The sequence below is a fragment of the Petaurus breviceps genome, unplaced genomic scaffold (assembly GCF_028583685.1).
Source record: "Petaurus breviceps papuanus isolate PSGF00001 unplaced genomic scaffold, PetGlider_PUasm1.0 90740, whole genome shotgun sequence".
NCBI classification, from domain to species: Eukaryota; Metazoa; Chordata; class Mammalia; order Diprotodontia; family Petauridae; genus Petaurus; species Petaurus breviceps.
In genome coordinates this window covers 7,524,964-7,545,315 of record NW_027187330.1, presented here as the reverse complement: position 1 = coordinate 7,545,315, position 20,352 = coordinate 7,524,964, and the positions used below count along the sequence as shown (strand labels likewise).

Here is a 20,352-nt window from a genome sequence, read left to right as displayed (position 1 = left end):
AAAGTTTTCAGAGAGTTTTCTTTATAGCTAATTGGTAGGCAAGGTACTGTAATGATTATTATCCTCATTTTACAGATAAGGAAGCTTAAAGCCTAAAGTGGTCAAGGAATTTTACCCAAGGTTACAGAGCTAGTAAAAGACAAAGCAGTAACCCAAACTTAAGTCTTTTGCCTCCAAGTTCATGCCTATGCCTTATTGTCTCTGATCTTACAGTAAAAAAGAAATGTACTTCTAAAATGGCCATGTAGTACTTCATAATGAAAGATCTCAGATTTTGGCGTTTGAAAATTAACTTCCAAATCATACTGTTGGGTAAAATAATGATATAGCCAATATGTGCTGTAAGACTTCATAGGAGGCATAGACCTTAATACCTTTGTCTAAGATACTTTAGACAAGTCAGTTAATCTGTTTATACTTCAATTCGAGCATTTCCAAAACCGAAAGAATACTTTTTATGGTGTACACCCAAATAATACTAGTACTTCTTTGCACTTTGTAATTTAAGGGAAATTTCTCCATTTTAACTAGTAGGCAGAGTTTTAGTTAAAAATAACTGGTATAAGATGTTTAGCTTAATGCTTAGGTGTTTTCCAAGGATCTTATAAACTGTAAGTTTGGGGTGTTTTGTTTGGGTAGGGAGCAGAGTGGGGAGGGGGGATTGACGAGAAGAGGAACACATCTAGATAACACATACCAGGAAAGTTATAAGCTTGTGATTATTACTTTAGCCAAAAAAGATTGCTACATATTCATGTCTGTGGACCTGTAAGTTTTCTTTTTGTAAAATTTGTTTGTGTTTTATTTTTTAATTACAGTGCAGCTTATGATGCCATTCTTGAAAGAAATGTCGCAATCAAGAAGCTAAGCCGACCATTTCAGAACCAGACTCATGCCAAGCGTGCTTATAGAGAGCTTGTTCTTATGAAATGTGTTAATCACAAAAATGTAAGTAAAAGGTTTAGTTTTTAAATATAGGTCAAATCATAGTGAAGTTCATGTCAATATGTGATATTGTTTCTGTTTTTAAACTATAATTTACAGTGTTAACCCTTAGTTAAGTTTTGTAAAGTAACTTTTGAGAATTAGTTTGTATAGCTAGCTTTCTGATAAAATTTCATTTTAAATAAATATTTAATTGAATATCTATCTTGAAAAGTCATCACTTCTCCCATAACTTTTCTGGGCTCCCTACTATCGGGACCTGTTCAGTAAAGTCAATTCAAGTCAATAAGTATTTTTTTATAATACCTACAGTATTCTAGACACTATACTAAGTGCTGAAGATACAAAGAAAGTCATCAAACAAATAAAAAGTAGTCCCTGCTCTTTAGTTTCTGAAAGCCCCATAATGTTTTATTTCCTCCCCTGCTCCTAAGTAAAAACATCAAATTCTTGGCATTATGTTAAAATACTTATTATAAATATTGTAGGGTAGGAATTGGGTGGGTTTAATATACTGTCTCACCGTAATTACATCAGTTTGATTAAAGCAATGGGTTTATGTAAGGGAATAACAGGGAAGGTAAGTTTATGGGAGTCTGATTGTGAAGGCCTTGAATATAAGATTAAAAACTCAGGATCTCATCTTATAGAGAGTGAGAAGTCATTGAACAATTTTGAACAATCTAATAATGTGATGAAAGCAGTGTTGTAGGAAAATTAATCTGGTTTTGGTTGCAAAATAAATTGAACTAAGGAAGGATAGGTTTGATTTTTGAAATTAGGCAATAGTTGGAGCTAATAACTCTCAGAACTCAGATTTGACTCCAGGTCTTTTGACTATAAATCCTGCCTTCTTTTCTCTACATCATGCTGCAAAGTAGCATTGGAATCAGATTTTTATACCTGATTTTTTTTTTTTTGGTTCAATTCAGCAAACATTTCCTGAGCACTCTTGCTATGTGCCAAAACCCTATGCTGGATACTGAAGGAAATTCAAAGATAAAAGACAAAGCCCTGCCCTCAAGGGGCTCAAAAGTTTTAAGAAGAAAAGATGTGCACACACAATAAAAATAATAATATAAATGAGAAGAATTTACCTGAACTTTCTGGCACAGAGAACAAGCGTTAGGACACATTTATCCTAAAGTTGTTCTGGTTTCAGCTTCTTCTTATTTCTTCTGTTTATCCTCTCACTTAATAGTTGTGCAAGTTTCTTGATCTCTCTTTCATTCTTTGTAATATGTAATACTGATAAGTGATAATTATAACCAAATATTTGAGTTTGCGTCTTTGCAGATTAAATTAGTCGTTTAAAAAATTAAATCCAATTGGCAAAAGTATACTTTTTTATTTTGTGGCTATTATGTTCCTGATAGTTTTAAATTGGTCATCTTTTAGGAAGTGACTGATGAATTCTTTCTATTTCTATTTTGTCCTCTGGTTCTACAGGGCAGTTTTCTTTTAAGATTTCTTGAAATATGATGTTTGGATTTTTATTTCGGCCATGGCATTCAGGTAGTCCAAAAATTCTTAAGTTATCTCTTATTGATCTGTTTTCCAAATTAATTATTTTTGCTATAGGATATGTTACATTTTCTTTTATTGTTTCGTGAAGTTATTGTCTTCTGTTTTGTCCATTCTAATTTTCAGGTAATTCCCACACATACACACACATAAAAATTTATACCTCTTATTCCAAGCTGTTATATTCTCTTTCCAAATCTTTCATAGCTCTGATTTCTTTTCCCATATTTTCCTATAGCAGTCTCATTTTTTTGAATCTAGTGTTAAACTCTTGCTTTCTCTCTTCCAAGAATTCTAGTTGAACTTTTGCCCGAGCTGTGTTTTTCTTTGAGATATAATTTACTTGTACATATTTTGGAATCATTTTCTTCTGGATTCCTGTGTTGACTGCCCTGTCATCATAATGAATCTCTGTGGCGGGGTGCTTTTTTATTAGCCCATTCTTCCAGCCTACTTCCTGACTTGATACTTTGTTAAGACTTGGCTCTATAAACTTCTGGGGAAAATATCTGGGTTGAACTTTGTTTTCTTGGGTCTTTCTGCTACATTCTTGGGGGTATAAAGTATAGTGTTATTTTGTAATCTCAGGAATTGCTAGGCTGGAGATTTGCAAGCTTTCAGGATTCTCAAAGTTCCAGGGCAGAGTATGTTCTTTGCCCTTCTGGTCTGAGCTCTTCAAGTTTTCTTTCCTCAATTTGAGTCTGCATAAAACTGTTAGATTTCCCAATTTGGAAGTTACAGTAGACTGATGATCAGTCAGTCTAGAAAGCTTTGCTGGTTCAGTGTGATAGAACAGTAGAATTATCTTCAATCTAAGATTCCTGCCCTGGTTTTTCTCCTGAAAGTTTTTAACTGAATGTTTGAAAACTGGAACTGAGAACCCACTCTGCTCCTGGAGTCTGAACCACCTAGCTGCTGCTATCTTCTGAACTTGCTTCTAACTCGGGACAGTTGCAGCCCCTCCTTACCCTTAAGAGTTATCCCAAGGTATGGGTCTCCTTCTTAGTCCGCCATGGATCTAAGACCTAGAACTATATAGTGAATAATAGCTCACCTCTTGCTGCATCCTTCACAAGATTGGGGTCCCCATAAATAGTCTGGGACCTCTTCTTGCCCTAGTACATGGCCTTGGTCATTTTTATACACTAAAATGCTCTCATGAGGTATGCCTCTGGTCTCCCTTTATTGACATGGGCTGGAAATGTTTCTCATTGTGATTTTTCTCTTGGAATCCTGACCAGGACTCCATCTGGTGTATTTTCTAGATCTTAATGGAAGAACTGTTGCCTGGCAATACTTCTTTCTTTTGCAGTATTTCTTTTCCTTTTTTTTTTTTTTGAAAGCAGTTGGTGTTAAGTGACTTGCCCAAGGTCACATGGCTAGTTTTTGTGTTAAGTGTCTGAGGCTGAATTTGAACTCAGGTCCTCCTGACTCCAGGGCTAGTGTTCTGTCCAATGTGCCACCTAGTTACCCCAGCCTTAGTATTTCTTAAGTGCTTCCATAAAGCAAGATAAAATATGTAAAACACTTTGTAAACCTTAAAGCATTATATAAATAGTAGCTATGATTATTACCTCAAAATCAAAATATGTAAAACACTTTGTAAACCTTAAAGCATTATATAAATAGTAGCTATGATTATTACCTCAAAATCAAATCTTTGTTCATCAAAATGTCTTTTCCCTTCCCTCCTTTCTACTCACACAGCTACCATCTCTCACCTGGACTCTAGCAATAACTTCCCCCCCTTTTTTTTTCCAAGATTTTCCAAAGTTAAGACTGACCCTGACCTCCGTGTCCCAATAAACTCTTGTGGCTCCCTATCCCTTCTAGTATAAAATGGAAATTCCTGTTTGGAATTTGAAGATTTTTGCAACCTGACTCCTTTCTGCCTTTCAGGTCATTATTCCTTTTCATATACTCAGTAGTAGCCATAATGAATTACTCTTCTTCATAGATGTTGCTTCATTCGTAGGGCCATCTCTCACAAAACTACCTTGTATTTTGTATATAGTCTTATAAATATACAGATTGTCTGCCCTGTGATAATAATAAGTACTATTTCACATTTGTCTTTGTTGTCCCCAGCACTTAGTGTGGTCCCTGGCTTAATAATTGCTTGTTGATTGATTAATTTTAGGATGATGGGAATGATGAAAGCATTGGTGCAAGACAAGCATGGAGAACAAGTTAGAAGCACAAGAGAGGAAGAACTGGGTTAATTCATGCTCCAGCTAGTAAAATCAAAGAGGGAAAAACAGGTAGAAACAAATACTGAGCTAAACCTAGAGGCAGTCCAAATGAGATACCAGATTAAAAATAAAATGTTTCTTGGTAAGGGTACATCTATGTAAACCTTTGCCATATTGAATGTATACATAGACTACCTTTATTTACAGCTCTTAGTTTGAGGAACAGGGAGCAACCCCTGTCCTTATCAGTAAAGTGGTCATTTCTACAACTTCTGGTTTCTTAAAGTTAATTTTAAGAGACCTCATATTTGTAGTCATTGCTAAAAAGAAATGTGTGTATACATTGGATCAATGTTAGAATTTACTTAAACATGATATTGTCATCTGGACCCTGAAAATTTTTCTAAATATATGCCAGAAAATGTCATATCTACATTTTTTGGCAGAGAGCTGAAAATGTATAATTTAGTAAATCATCCTTATTGGTATTTCATTAATTTTCTTTCTAAATTAATGCTTTATTGATGCCTTTTGTTTTTACATTAAAGTTATTTCAAGATAGACCATCCTATCTACCATTCAGTGATTCAGTGAGTTTTCCCCTGTAATTAAAAAAAAAAGTTACTATTAAAACTAGCTGACACCATGGCCATGTCTGACAATGTATACAATATTTTGTACCCTCGGTCCCCCCACCTCTTAAAGAGAATTTGCTGTCTCTTTTCTCGTCTCTTTCCTGGGGCCAAGTGTGATGGTCATCAGAGGTCTTTGCCTCTTGTTTTCTGGTCCTGTTTATTACTTTACTCAGCATCCATTTCTCAAAGTCTTCCTATGTTTCTCTGAATTCTATACACTTCCTTCTTACAGTGCAGTAATTTGCTCTTGAAGTCACCCAATCATAAATGTGCATTTGTTCATCTGAAACCCTCTATGAACCTGTTGTGTTTGAAGTTGAGAGGGGCCTCCTCGTCTAGTCTAACCAAGTCATAATACATCTGAGAAAACAGAATCCAAGATGATCATAATTCTTCTAGTTACATGGTGCCAGAGCTAGGATTCAAACCCATCTTCTCTGCCTCTTTTCCCAGGAACTCTTGAATGAATACTTAACTATTCACATTCATAATGAATTAAACAGACCTCTGGTAGATCTCATAGTCATCATGGCATTGTGGATAGAGTATTGACCTTATTTCAGGAAGGTCAGACTTCAAGTGCTACCTTGAACACGGATACTTAGCAGCTGTCTTACCCAAGGGAAGTCACTGAACCTTTCAGTACAGGAGGCAACTCTCTAAGACTAACTTGGAGAGAGGTACCATCCTGTGTTGGCAGAATGAGTTTCCTCATCAATTAGGGTTCTGAGAAAAGTCATTGTTTGCCCTTCATTTTTGAAGAAAACCAATGACATCACAGAATTGTCAGGATGGCCAAGGGATGTAAGTCTCCAGACTAAAGCACAAGTTTCCTCCATGCCCAGGATTCTTCTAGTCTCCATATGGACACATGGTTTTGAATCCCACTCCTGACAGGTCTCTGAGATACTTACTAGGTAGGTAGGTGGTATGATGAATAGAGCTCTGGACCTGAAATCAGAAAGACCTGAATTCAAATCCAGACTCAGACACTTATTGTTAGCTTTGCTGCCCTGGGCAAGTCATTTTACTGTTGTCTGCCTCATTTTCTTCTATAAAATGGAGATAATAGTAACTCCTAACTCCCAGGGTTATTATAAGATTAAATAGAGATACTTGTAAAGAGCTTTGCAAACCTTAAAGTACTGTCAATGCTAGCTTCTGCTGCTGCTGCTGCTGCTGCTGCTACTGCTAATACAAATCATTTTCCCAAAATAATTATTAAGCCCTATCAGGGCTCAGTTTTATATTTTTAAGTAGAATTTTGAATAGAATTTTCTTTTTAGTTGATAAGCTTTCTAAAAAAAATAAAGTATGGGAGGCTAGGTGGCACAGTGAATAGAGTGAACAGGCCCTGGAGTCAGAAGGACCTGAGTTCAAATCTGGCCTCAGACACTTAACACTTAGTAGCCGTGTGACCTTGGGCAAGTCACTTAACCCCAATTGCTTTGCCTTCCCCCCTCCAAAAAGCAAAAAACAAAAAATTAATGAAAAATATTGCTTTTAATGAAACAAATACTATGCCTAGCATGGGGGGAATGAATGAGAAATTTCCTTTCTGTCATCTCAAGTCACCAGAAGATGAAGTGACCATATATGAAGTCAATAAAAGCAAACAAATTACCATTTACTAGGCAGTTGTGTGATGGACTCTTAGTTCTGTTTAACCCATGAATTTGCCATTCAGAATTATTCAGCTTCACAAAAATGTCTTATAACTTTTTCCAAATTCCCTATTTCTACCACAGATAATTGGCCTCTTGAATGTGTTCACACCACAGAAGTCTCTAGAAGAATTTCAGGATGTGTAAGTGTGATTATCACCTAAGTTTGTTTTATTATACTAATTATTTAGTGCACTTTTTGATTACTATTTTTTCCCTTCTCTGAAGTTACATAGTCATGGAGCTCATGGATGCAAATCTTTGCCAAGTGATTCAAATGGAGCTAGACCATGAACGAATGTCCTACCTTCTCTATCAGATGCTGTGTGGAATCAAGCACCTTCATTCTGCTGGAATTATACATCGAGTAAGTAGAAATATTCACTTGTGTTATTATTATCTCTGTCTTTACAGTTTCTAAAGAACTAGAAGGAAATACATTGATTTATTCTGTGAAGCAAAGTGATACAATTTAAAGATCGATACTATTAGCATATATTAAAGAAGAATATAGAAACTGATTTGTCGTAGTGCCTTATTTTCCGTATACACATAATTTAAATACTTGATGATTTTATGCTTCCATGTAGGTCATTATGCCAGCTCATTACATCTTGGAAAAAATTTTTTTAATTTAGACAAACCTTTTAAAATAGGTTTTTTTTCAGTGAGATCATAAGTTTTTTGGCTAGATGTCTAATTTTGAGTCACTTTGTGTCAGATAACCAAAATTATATAATAGCTGGACCATCTTCTCAACTTTGTTTTTGTTTTTTTGTTTTGTTTTGTATGTTTGTTAACTTGTCTGAGGCAAAAATGTATCTGACAAGCTTGGTCTGGCACTTTCTTGGGGTCCCTGCTGATGTTCCTTAGTATCCCACATTTACAAATGCTGTAATGTTATGCTTTTACGTTTTCTTAAACTATAACAAGAGAAACATACAATCTTTTGTAAGCTCAACAGAAGACCAGAATCCATTTTTGGCCTCATTACCTTCTTGTGTGACCTTGGGCAAAGTAGAACTATTATTGTTCCTTCCCAGTCAATAGATTGGAACAATAAAATACCACCAGAAAAATAAATTACATATATTAAAGTCCATAGTGAACTACCAAATTTAAGGAAGTGTCACTAAGGTAAATTTTCATTTTTCATAAGTATTATTTGCTCATAATATTTATGTGCCTTTTTTATTGTCTTTGAATGAATTACTTAATGTTTTTACAAATGAAATTGGCAAATTTTGTTTCTGAACTATAGTATTTTGACCATATGCAGAGATTAACTTCATTGATTGCTAACTTTTAATAAGGATAAAATTTAATTTTGAAACGTAAGAAACTGAAACCATGATAAAAATATATCTAATGTGAACTCTAGATCTCCCGGTGCATTGAACTTGGTTTCTTAATTTCACTGACTGACTTAGACCGGACTCTGGCCTTCCCATAGTAAAAATGCTCATGACTAAGTGCACCTTTATGTTTTTGTCATCAGTCTTTCTCAGCCTGATTATTCCAAGAGTTGTGATTTTTATAATCCCTTCCTTTCCTTAGGTTTGCAAGCTCAGCCTCTAAGTTATTTATTTCCTTGTATTATTTTGCCTGCACTTAGAATACAGTGACACCAAGTGAGCAGTTATCTGAAGCCTTTCAAATAAAAATCATTGTGTATAAAGCATAGTGTTAAAGGCAAAACAGAGCAGATTAACAGACCCTCGTCAGTTTCTACACTCATAAGATCCCTGACCTTAAGGAACTTAACTTGGTTGGGAATAAGAAGCCTAAAGGTAATTAACAATGCAGTAGTTAAGTAAAACCACAGGAAAATAATATAGATAATATCACATGATTTATTGCCAAATGATAAGTATAGCTGTTTTTGTTTTAAGTGCTATGAGAGGAAAGGAAGAAATCTCCATGAGCCGGAGGGAAGGTTTTGTGGAAGAGGGGCTTAAGCTGTTTGCGACTGCCCCTTACAGATATGTCAGTTGAGAGAATCACTCTTGACTTGTACTTTACCTTCGTTATATTTCCTCCATGCTCATAATTTTAACTATGCTTTCTTAGAAAGTTATTGCCTCTTCCCCCCCTAGAGAAATCATAGGCATATATCTCCCTATCAGTTTCTGATTCCTCTGTGAACTCTCCTTTTCCAAAGAAAGTTTCTCCTATTTTACTAATTCACTCCAAAAGAGAGTATAATTTGTAAAATATCACATAATTTATTTAAATATAGTGGTTAAATTTGCTAATTTAACCACTTTCAGCTGTAATGCATAGATTTCATTTATAAGCATATATCCTTTTTAAAGAACTTGTAACCATGAAGATTAAAGGTATGCCAAAGCATAATAATTAATTTAAAAGACTTTAAAAATCTAGTTATATTCTGTTGCATAATAAAAGTTCCTCTATGTTAAGTTGTATGAATTATGATATTCCATGACTTGGATACTTCAAGAAGAGCTCTGATTTCTTTGTCATGGATAATCCCTTCACCAATACAGAGCACAGCCCTTCCCCTCCTTAACGAGTGATTTTTATGAATTGCTTCAGTCAAAATAATCATTGCCTACCTGCCAAACTTCTAATGAGGAACACCTGCAAACTTAAGTAGACTAATCCTAGCAAAGGGCAGTCATGGGCCTATACTTGGGAGTCTAGGAGGCAACGTGGTATAGGGGGAAGAATACTGGCTCTGGAGTAAGAAGATCTCTGATCAAATCCCATGTCTGGCAGACTTATTTGACTTTGAATAAAATGAGGGGAGCTGTATTAGATAACCTCTTGAGGGTCCCTTCCAGCTCTGGATCTACAGTCTTGTAATACAGTGAATTGTCAAAATTTGTAATTTGTTGATACAGCCTTTCATACAAGGGTAATCTGCACGACATGTTGAGGAATCAGATAAGGACATGAGTGGAGCAAGTTTAACTCCTTATCAGAAAAACTGTAACTAATTGGTACCCTTGTCTCCATAAAATGTCAGGTAACAGAGCTTTTTTTGTACACGTTAAGCGTACAACTAAGAAACTCAATTGCCTACTGAAAGTAAATGAAGAAAAAATACTATGTGTTTCTTGATCTAAGAAATAGAAAAAATCCCTAAGATCTCTTTCTACCTGTGCCATTCTAGCTTCAGTATTATAAACTTTGCCCTTCATTGACTTTAATCCTGTTATCCTCTTTTATTCTGTATGCTGCCTAGCAGATGCTAGGAGGTGAAAGAATTTAAGAGGACCAGAAATATATTATTTCTCTAATTACAGCTCTCAGTAAAGTCTTTCTAGACCAAAAGAGTCATTTTTTTTTCCTGTCTTCACACCTAGATCAGTACTTAAGGAAAATGTCATTTAGTGGGTTAAATAAAAGTAGGAACTTGTTAAGTTTTTGGTGTCACTCATGTAGATTTTTGGTCATTCGTGAAGGGGAAAGAAGTTGATCAGGTTAGATCTTTGTGGTTTCAGTGTAATTGTTCTAGAATATTGAATTTTCAGCATGTGTGACATAATTGTTTCAAAAAGGATACAGATAGCTCTAGGATCTCTGATTTCATTATGTGAGGGAGGGAGACACCTTCTCTTCAATCTGTCATCTTAGTTGTCTAGAGTTCCTGAGGGTTTCAGGATTTAACCAGAGCCATGTAGTTATGTGGAAAGTCAACCCAGATCTTCTGTTATTCCACAGGCATTTATTAAGCACTTATTTATGTACCAGATGCTGTGCTAAGTACTGGGGATAGAAGGAAAGGCAAAAGGAATGCCTGCTCTCAAATTCACATTTTATTGGAAAAAGCAATATGTACAAACTTGGTACATGAAAAATATGTACGTAGTAGATAGAAGGTCTCCACAAGGGAAAAACATGAACATCTGTGGGAGCTGGAAGTGGTTTCTACAGAAGATATTATTTGGGTGAGTCTTAAAGAAATTCAGGGAAGCCAGAGGATGGAGGTGAGAGGGCAGAGCATCCCAGGCATGGGAGACCGTCTAAGGCATTTTGGTGGAAGGTGGAATGTCATGCTGGAAGAGCAGCAGATAGGCTTGCATGGCTGGTTTACAAAATGGGTGAAGGGAAACAGAGTATAAGAAGACTTTATAATTATAAGGAGGGGTCAAGTTAATTAAGGACTTTTTAAGTGGCTGTGAGGATTTTTCCAATTTGATATTGGAAGTAATAAGGAGCCTTTGGAATTTATTGAGCACGTAAGGTGACATAGTCAGACTGCTGCTTTAGGAAAATCATTTTGGCAGCTGACTGGAGAATGAATTCAAGTGGAGAGTGCCTTGAGGCAGGGGGCTCAATTAAAATCTATTGTAGTAATCCAGGCACAAGGTGATGAGGGTCAGAGCTAGAAACAGTGGCCAAAGGGAAAGTAGATAAGAGATGTTATGAAGTCAAAAATGCCAGGATTTGCCTCTGACACTAGGTCTTTATCCACAAAGCCACACTGACTCTCAGTCAAATATAAATAAATTTGGGGGTTGCCTATGGCATTGCAGTTACTCATATTATCATAAATGATAAGTGATAGATTGTATCTTGAGATATATGTTTATGCATCTTTTGGATGAAGGTGCTTTGGCCTTTTGATACTCTCTGGTTTATATTTTGTATTACAATATTCTATAGCGGAGACCAGATGGATCAGATAATAATAATAACAGCTAACATTTATACAGTGTTTTAAGGTTTTTAAAATGCTTTACATACATTATTTCATTTGCTATCATAATCCTATGCTATACTAGGTGCTATTATGACTCAAGTTTTGTATATGAGGCCTCAGAATTGAGACAGAGAGAGGTTGAGTGACTTGCCCAGGGTCACACAGCTGTTAAGTATCTGAGGCAGGATTCCAAATCAGGTCTTCTGACTCCAAGTTCCCAAGGTGTCATATAAATATATAAACTATAGAAAATGCTTTACCTGAAGTTTGCGTTTGTACATCTCTATTTTTTTAAATAAGAGTAATTCATGGCCATGTATATACCCATAAATAATAAAGAGTACATTCAGCATAACTTAAGAAATCAGTATCTATATATAGCATTTTGACAGGTGTAAAATGCTATCATACAATGTCAAAACAAATTAATTTTAAGAGACCACCTTTTTTCCAAGGTTGACTTCTGACATGTTTATAATATTGTTTTCTATTTTTTTATGTATAAAACTTTTTTATGATTGATATTGCTGAAAGAATTTTAGTTACTATTCTTTAAGAGAACCTCATATTTTATGGTTCTGTTGTTTTTTCATTAAAAAAGACAATCTGTCCCTGACAAATATATATGCTAGTTTTGTGATTTTCATCACAATTAAACAAAAATTGAGGGAAGGAGGGGGCAAAAAATATTGGATTGATTTGCTGAACCAAGAAACAAGATAGATTGTCTCCTGGAAGTGCATAGGACTGGCATATTACAATGCTAAACACAGATAGGTAGGTGTGTGGATGTGTATACATGTACATATATATGTATATGCATATGTATATATACATATACTCTTGTAGTACTTAATTATGTAACATCATAGCTTGCTTGCTTCAGCAGTCTGTAGTTCATATTGGTGTCAAAAATATAGATTTTTAAGGGTGGAAGGGACAATATCTCATTGAAGGAGACCTCCAGACTGTCTTGTCCATCCATATCTGAACTAGAATCCTTTTTACAGTGTCCCAGAGAAGTAATTATCTAACCATTACTTGAACCATTCCTTCAGTATAGGCAACCCCACTATCTCCAAAGGCATCTCATTTCAATTTAATGTCATTGTAATGGTTAGGAAGTTCTTCTTTAAATGATGTAGTTAAATAGAGTATTTGTGTCTTACCCAAGTTCATATAGCTAGTTAGTAGCAAAGGTCAGACTAGGACTTCAGTTTTCCAAATTTACTCTGTCACAGTATTTAGAAGAAATTTTTTATCATATTTTCTCTCACTTTTTTAAAAGAGCCTTTTCAAAAGTTCATTAAAAGAAAATATACAATGTTTTACATCATTTAGGTTGGGGAAGGTGGTGCCATGCCACTTCCCCTCTCCAAAAAAGCCCCGTGAACTATTGCCTCTGCAGATTCTTTTGTCATTGTATGATCATGTTTTATATCTTATTTCAGTCATTGTGCCAGTATTTCTACCTTTTTATAAGAAAGTCTACTTTTGAGTTGTTAGACTAAGTTTAATGATACTCTCCAGTGCCCTGGTACTATGGGTTCATTGTCATGAGCAATAGAGGGAGCTAATTGAATTGTTTGAATTCATTAAATTTATCTTGCTTTCCTTATTCCTATATGTAAATTTCCACGACATGTGGAAATTGACCCTTTTTTCTTAACTGTACAAAAAATACTGTTTTTGTTTCTGTCCTTTGACGTTGTCCTATTTATTTGCAGGTAAGATATTATTCATTTGTTCAAATTATATCATATGGATTTTTAATTTTCCATTCTTTGTTAATTTCTAGACTTTCAGCATTACTCAACTTGTAGTATTTATTATTGAGCATACACTCAGTCTTACCTGACAGATAAAATAATAGGTTTATGGTAGTGTTTTCATTTTGTCCTTCAGTAGTGAAATTTTATACATCTTTTATTCATTAAACCCAAAGGTTCCTTTATATTTGCAAAAAATATAAATCCTCTTCTCAGTCATTAGGTTACCTGTAAACCTAGCATCATAGAGCTTCACTATTATTACCTGTGATTAGATGTGTCTATTAAGTCTTTCTTTCACTGCATATTAGAATGAATTTAAAACATAATGTAACATACATTATGCACATATATACATACATCCTTTGTGATATATAGGAACATTAAAATTAGTCATTAGGACACTGCCCTTATATAAAATTTATTTTTATTTTAATCATCACTGACAATTTTTAACTAAAATCCAAACTGTAATTCCATAGAAGTAATAAAGTAGATCCATCAGAACTTTTTCCCCCCTTTTTTACCTCTTGGTTCCTCAGATCTTCATCTGATACATAACAGCTCTCAGAGTAGCACCACTTCAGTAATGAAAAAAGGACATTGAGGGCTAATGGGTTGTAAATTAGCTACAAGAATCATTTTTACCTCAGTGCCTCTTGTAACAGACACTGAACATTAAAGCAGTTTTGGAGAGTTTGTTACAGTTGATCCAGAGAGATGATTTTACAATGTTTTTCCTTCTAAGAGGAGGCCAGAGGTTTCCTAATTGCTAAGACTTTTTTAGGCAAGCTTAAAATTTTTGCCCTCAACAGATTTCAAGGTTTTAAGTGAGAAATCAGTGATGTAAAGATCTGCTTCTTCACATTAAAATGTTAGGCAGTCTTGAGATATGTACCTGCTCATGTGAAAAGAAAGTAACATTGGATTGGTTAGACTGACCCAGAGTGTGACCCATTCACTATTACGAATAAAGAGATTTTGCTGGAAGACTTGATATGGACACACCCTGAAGACTTTTCAATAGTAGGAATAATATATACATAGTGATTAAAAATGGAATCCTGGTATAGCACCCTCATGCTAATAGTCATAGGTGGGTAAAACTTTTTAAATTGACTGTCTTTGTCTTAAAGCATAATGATACTTGTTTGTGCTTTTAATTCCTCTTAATGACCTCTCCAAATCCCATATATTAGAACTAACCTTTCAGCCTAATTCTAATTTATAATGTATTTAAAACACTTCTAATTTCTTTAATATTCTAGGTGTTGAACAGTTTTATCAAATGAAAATTCCATGAAGAAATCTTATTTTGGGAACTTGGCACTTGCATTAAATTGATGAGGAAATACTTTTGTAGTGAGATAAAATGAACAAAAACATGAATTGACTACCTTTAAATTTTTTTCTCAAGTGGTGGTGGTAACTTAAATGTGAACTGCAAAATGTTTATGCCTGTCATAGCAGTCATTTATGATGTTTCTTTTTAAGGACTTAAAGCCCAGTAATATAGTAGTAAAATCAGACTGCACTTTGAAGATTCTTGACTTTGGACTGGCCAGAACTGCAGGAACTAGTTTTATGATGACACCTTATGTAGTGACTCGTTACTACAGAGCACCCGAGGTCATCCTAGGGATGGGCTACAAAGAAAACGGTCAGCAAACATAGTATTTCTTTGAAATGTAGTTATGATTTATTTTCCCTTTTGAACATCATATTTCTAATGTAAATGTTTAACCTGTATAATCTCTTTAGTGTTCAAAGCTATTTGTGTGCAGTTGTGCAGATTTTATGAAATTTACTAGTAATTTTTTCATCACTGTTTGAGAATCTGGGGATCCTGTTCATGTGAACATGAACACACACAAACAGTACTACCAAAGCAGTTTTCTTCACCTTTTATGTATGTTGTTAACCATAGCATAGCAATAAGCATTTCAAAAATTAACCTTAGCAAAGCATAAGTTATTGATCATTTAGTAGTAATTTTGATTGCCATATTTTCATGATCTTGACACTCTAAGATTAACTGGTAAGATTTTAAAGGGTAAAGTGCATATTTTACTGAGCTCTCCAGGTTCACCAACCTCTGAGCGTTGGTTGGGTTTTTTTGTGACAGTAAAAAATGCAGAACTCTAATTCAAGTGGAATACATTTTTTAAAATTCTTTCTGTGGATACACACACACACACACACACACACGTGCGCGCGTAAGTCCTGGCCCCCCTCATAGCCATGATTATAGTGATTAAACCTATACAAGGAACCAAGGTGATCCTAGAAGCTTTGTTGGCCCATTCTAAAAGGAAGGAATGTCTTTTGCTACTTTTTTATTTGCTTTTATGTTTATGTACATATATACACATCAGTATACATGGTACACATACATATATGCACAGAGATACAGATTTCACCTTGAAAACAAAGTTATAAAAATTTCTTTGTTAGATGTTTTAGTATGGAAGTGAAATCTAAATTCTTCCCTCCTCACAACTCCATCTATAGTAGGGATGTTCAAAACCTTATAGACATTTTGTAGATCAAGTGCCCCCAAGGTTTGACTTTTTTAACTTATTAGATTTAACAAATTAACTTTATCCAAAAGAATCCCTGGAATCTTTTTTTGTTCTCTAAGGTATAACATTAGTGAACTTTAAAAGCTATTCAAGTATAAGACTAGGTGAATTTTGTGGGAGAGGAGTGGATTCTAAGAAATTGACAGTGAATTAGGTTTTTAGCTGAGTAACCGTCTCTTGTCTCTGACGTGTTTTGAATAGGTGTAAGGGTTAAATTAAAATTGTACTTTTAAACCTTCTCCATTTTATACCATTAAAAACTGCTGAGACACTATAGCTTCAGAATTAATGTAGCATAAAATGCATCTATGAGTTTACAAAGCTGCTAACAGCTTTTCACCCTCTTATTTCACAAAGCATATATTCTGGCCTGTGACTTTGTTTTGCTGAAAGCTTTTTATTTTTAAGAATGATGAACCATTAAAGCATAGCAACAAGAACTATATGTCCAGAACATTTTAAAAAAGTCTATAATATACTATGTAAAACTATGAAATAATTAATAAAATAGGTTATACACATAGTGTCAGAATTCTTTAAAAGACACTTAATTGCACTCTAGTGATTGGTTTATGAACCATTCCTTTTAAGTCTCTTCTCTAAATTATTCAGCTTAACAAAATAAATTTTATTTTTTAATAAGTGGTCATAAGAAATTACCAACATTCATTAATCCCTAGATCCTCCATCAGCATAGATGAAGTTAGTATTTCTGCCTATGATCTCTCCCTTCTTTTTCTTTCTAAAAAATCATGGACTTTCAAACTCTAAACAGGGTGTTTGCAAATATTTCTAGGATTTTCTAGTTCATTTTGCTTGTTCTCCCTTTACCATTTATTTCCTGCTCCAGTCTTCCAAGCCCTTTTTTACTTACTATCTAGGTCCAGGAGTATGTCTGTGTGTGTTGTATGTTTTACTGAAAACAGGTGGAAACCCCCAAATTTCATATGTCTTTAATGTGTGGATTAGTTTTATTAAGCTTCAGTTAAATTCTCATTTAGAATTGGAATAGGGTCAGTGATTGTTAATTTAAATCTAAAAGTCAAATCCTTTGGCTAGAAGGGCCAAAATTAGATAATCCAAGCTCCTCATTTTACATAAGAGGAAATTGAACACCTGAGAACTGAAGTGACCACCCCGAGGTGATGTTACTGGTTAGCTAGTGGCAGAGCCAGGACTAAAATGTGAATGACCTGGCTCCCCGTCCAGTGCTGCTTCCTCTTCACTATGCTGCTACCTCTCTTAAAGAGAAACTCACTAACAGTTGTATATTACATGGCATTGTTTTAGGAATCCATACTACTACTTCCATCCAAAACTGGTTTCTTTAACCAAAGAATAATTTACATATATATAGATTTGGGTTTTGGAAGGCAAAAAAATTCTTTGAGCTCTTTTAAAGATACTTGTTTATTTTGTCCATAACTTAGCTATTACTCTTTCCCAAAAGTAGTCATTTTTAGAAATTAATTAGTAAAATTTCTTATATAATGTGGTCAAGAAAACTCTTAACATATACTATGTTTAATCCTATTATAGTAGAATACTTATGATCTATCAGTGAAATAGATAAAGCCATTGTAAAAGTCTTTGAAGAATTTTAGGTGAATGCTGATAATTTTTTTGATGTGTTAAGGAAATTTGTTCTAATGTTTGTTAGCACTGTTAGATCTTTAGTTCTTTTTAGTAAGAGATTGTTGCTTTATTGAAGAAATAGTTTGAGCTAATTTTAGTCTACTTATAGGAACATAACTAATTTTATTGTTAATGGATATTTTAATATGCTAAATTATTCCTGCTCATGCTTTTTTTGTTTATTTGACTTAAAGAGAGTGCAATGCACAGTTGAATTTCAAAATGAGAGAAAGATTTCTTTAATGGACTATAACTTTTACAGCAGTACATGTTATAATAGTTTGTTTCATTATTCCAAAATTCCAAAAATTGGTCTCTATATGCTCTGTGTTCCTTTTTACTGTATTATCACTGTGCAGAGCTCTCACTTTAAATTTAAAAGCTTAATTAAAAGGCTGTACACATTTTCCTTTGTGAATCAAACAAAATTCTTTGGAAAATACTTTTATTTAGAATCTTTCCATTAATTAATACTGAAATCATTTCCTTTTTTCTGTGATAAGTTTCAGCAGTTTTATATAATGCAATCATGTTATGCTTCTTTAATTTTAAATGACCTTTTGCTTTGCTTTTCCTTCTTTTGTGCTACAAACATAGTGGATTTATGGTCTGTGGGGTGCATTATGGGAGAAATGGTTTGCCACAAAATCCTCTTTCCAGGAAGGGACTGTATCCTTGTGCGGCTGCAGCAGTTTGATTGGTGATTCACTCTTTAATACTCTGTCATGAAAGTGCTTATGGTCCAATTTTTCTTTAAATAGACATGAAACTTTGTTGTTGTTGTTTATTTCAAAAAATTGTTCTGATGAGAAGTTGAATCATTTTTTTAGGCTGCACCTAGCAGTAGGACATAGTCTCTGCTGGGAGTCAGAGCACCATTCATTGTCACTCATTTTCATTTTACACTGCTTTTTATAATTTGAATATATCATATTATATGTATGATTTTATTTTAGTGTGTTGTTTTGTTTTGTTTTGTTTTTCTTTAGCCAATACCTTTCTGTTAATGTCATTGCATTTTGTTTTCAGTTGACATTTGGTCAGTTGGGTGCATCATGGGAGAAATGATCAAAGGTGGTGTTTTGTTCCCAGGTACAGATCGTATCCTTACTTTTTGCCTAGACTAGTTTTTGAAAGGTCAAAATGAACTTCAGCTTGGTCATTTTAACATAATCTTGTCTCTTATGCAGTTAATGAGGTAATGCTAAATTAGTTTCAGAATACCACCAGCTGATATAGACTACATATAGACCTTTCTTATATTTGTAGTTTTGTATCATTAAAAAATGCTAAAGTGCAATTAATTATCTAGTTATAGTTTATCATGGGCTTTGGATTTGTTTATTTAACCAAAACCAATAAGCATGGCTTTCATTCATAATTTCTAATATTCCTATCACTTGAATAGATTTAAAAGTGTTTAGGAAATAGGTTTAATGTCATGAATTTTAAAACTGTCCATTGCCTCTGGTCATACATTGTTTTTTTTCTTTTGTTTTATGTTTTCTGTCTGTGTGCTATTTTTGCTGTTGTCCCTTATTGAATTTAACTCATTGATCCTTTCATCCAAGTATTTGAGGAGTGCTGCTTTTTTGTGATGTTGATTAGATTAGAATTCATTAAGAGCACGTTTTGTCCATCTGTCTGCTTTTTACCTGTTATATTAACAGTAATCACCTCTGTATTTCTTTGTCAAATTGAATTGCTTAAAGCTGTTTAGAGGGAGGTATAGTAGAATCAGGTTTATTAACCATAGTCCTGTTGGACATCTGTGAGCCTCAGCTGTAATTGGCCTTTCCCAACCTCCCCCAATTATTCACGAGGTGGTAAGAGGCTTTCCCAACTGCTATAGTGCAGCGTAGTGTCCAGGTTGCTTTTGTCATTTGGAGAGCCTCTGAAGAATCCTATGTAGAACCTGCTTCTTTTGTAGTATTGATGAACAAGAAAGGGAAGGGATAGGTGTATTTAACATCCTGTGTATCGGGCTGACTGAGTTGTCTCCATCAGGAGACTAGATAGTATTAATATATAAAGTCCATTTAAAATTGCCACTTGCTAATCATCTAAATGTTAGTTCATAGAACAGCTAGCTAATGATAGTTTTAGGAAGAAGGAACACTTGTCTACCCCTACATTTGTATGTGTCCTAGAATGCTTTTGTTTTTTTCAGAGACTTTTAGCAAAATTTCTGAATAGAATCCTGAATAGAAACTAGTTTTACTAGGTTATGGGTTGGGGTTACAGGGCCTTATTAAGGACTGTCTGTGTTAGATCTCTTAAAAGTAGTTTCTAAGTTCCACAGGTGATAGAAATATTAAATCTCCCTAATGGAAGGATTTCAGTATTTTATAATCAATGAAATTATATATGTATGTGTGTATACATACATATCATATATATATATATATACACACACACATATATGTATCATTCTGCAAAGTACTGGATCAATGGGAACTTGTTATTATAAGAATGTTATATATAAAAATACAGGAAGAAAAATTTCCTTTTACAGTAACTGATTCCATAACATTTCTGGTCCAACAAATGTAGTTGCTGGATTTAATAGAAGAGCTTTATTACTAGCATTTATGGTCAGTCCCCTAAAATAACTAGAAGAAAGGAAATTTAGCATTCTCCTATGGTTTTGAGCCTTTTTCACTTAGACCCCATACTTGCTAGCCTTTAATAAATTATTATTGCTCTTCTTTGATTTAAGCTTAGTAAGAAAGTG

General features: G+C 34.2%; 1 protein-coding gene across 5 annotated transcripts in view; it reads left to right on the top strand.

Moving 5' to 3' along the window:
• Positions 1-20,352, top strand: part of MAPK8 (mitogen-activated protein kinase 8) — a 128,845-nt gene that overhangs the window by 92,673 nt on the left and 15,820 nt on the right. For 4 of the 5 annotated variants that reach the window (XM_069067258.1, XM_069067256.1, XM_069067257.1 and 1 more), the window contains 5 exons: positions 819-948; positions 7,045-7,103; positions 7,189-7,327; positions 14,896-15,061; positions 18,648-18,719. In XM_069067258.1, the coding sequence (XP_068923359.1) occupies positions 819-948; positions 7,045-7,103; positions 7,189-7,327; positions 14,896-15,061; positions 18,648-18,719 (566 nt within the window). Of the gene's footprint in view, positions 1-818; positions 949-7,044; positions 7,104-7,188; positions 7,328-14,895; positions 15,062-18,215; positions 18,288-18,647; positions 18,720-20,352 lie in introns of all 5 variants that reach the window. The other variant, XM_069067259.1, reaches the window with a different exon arrangement.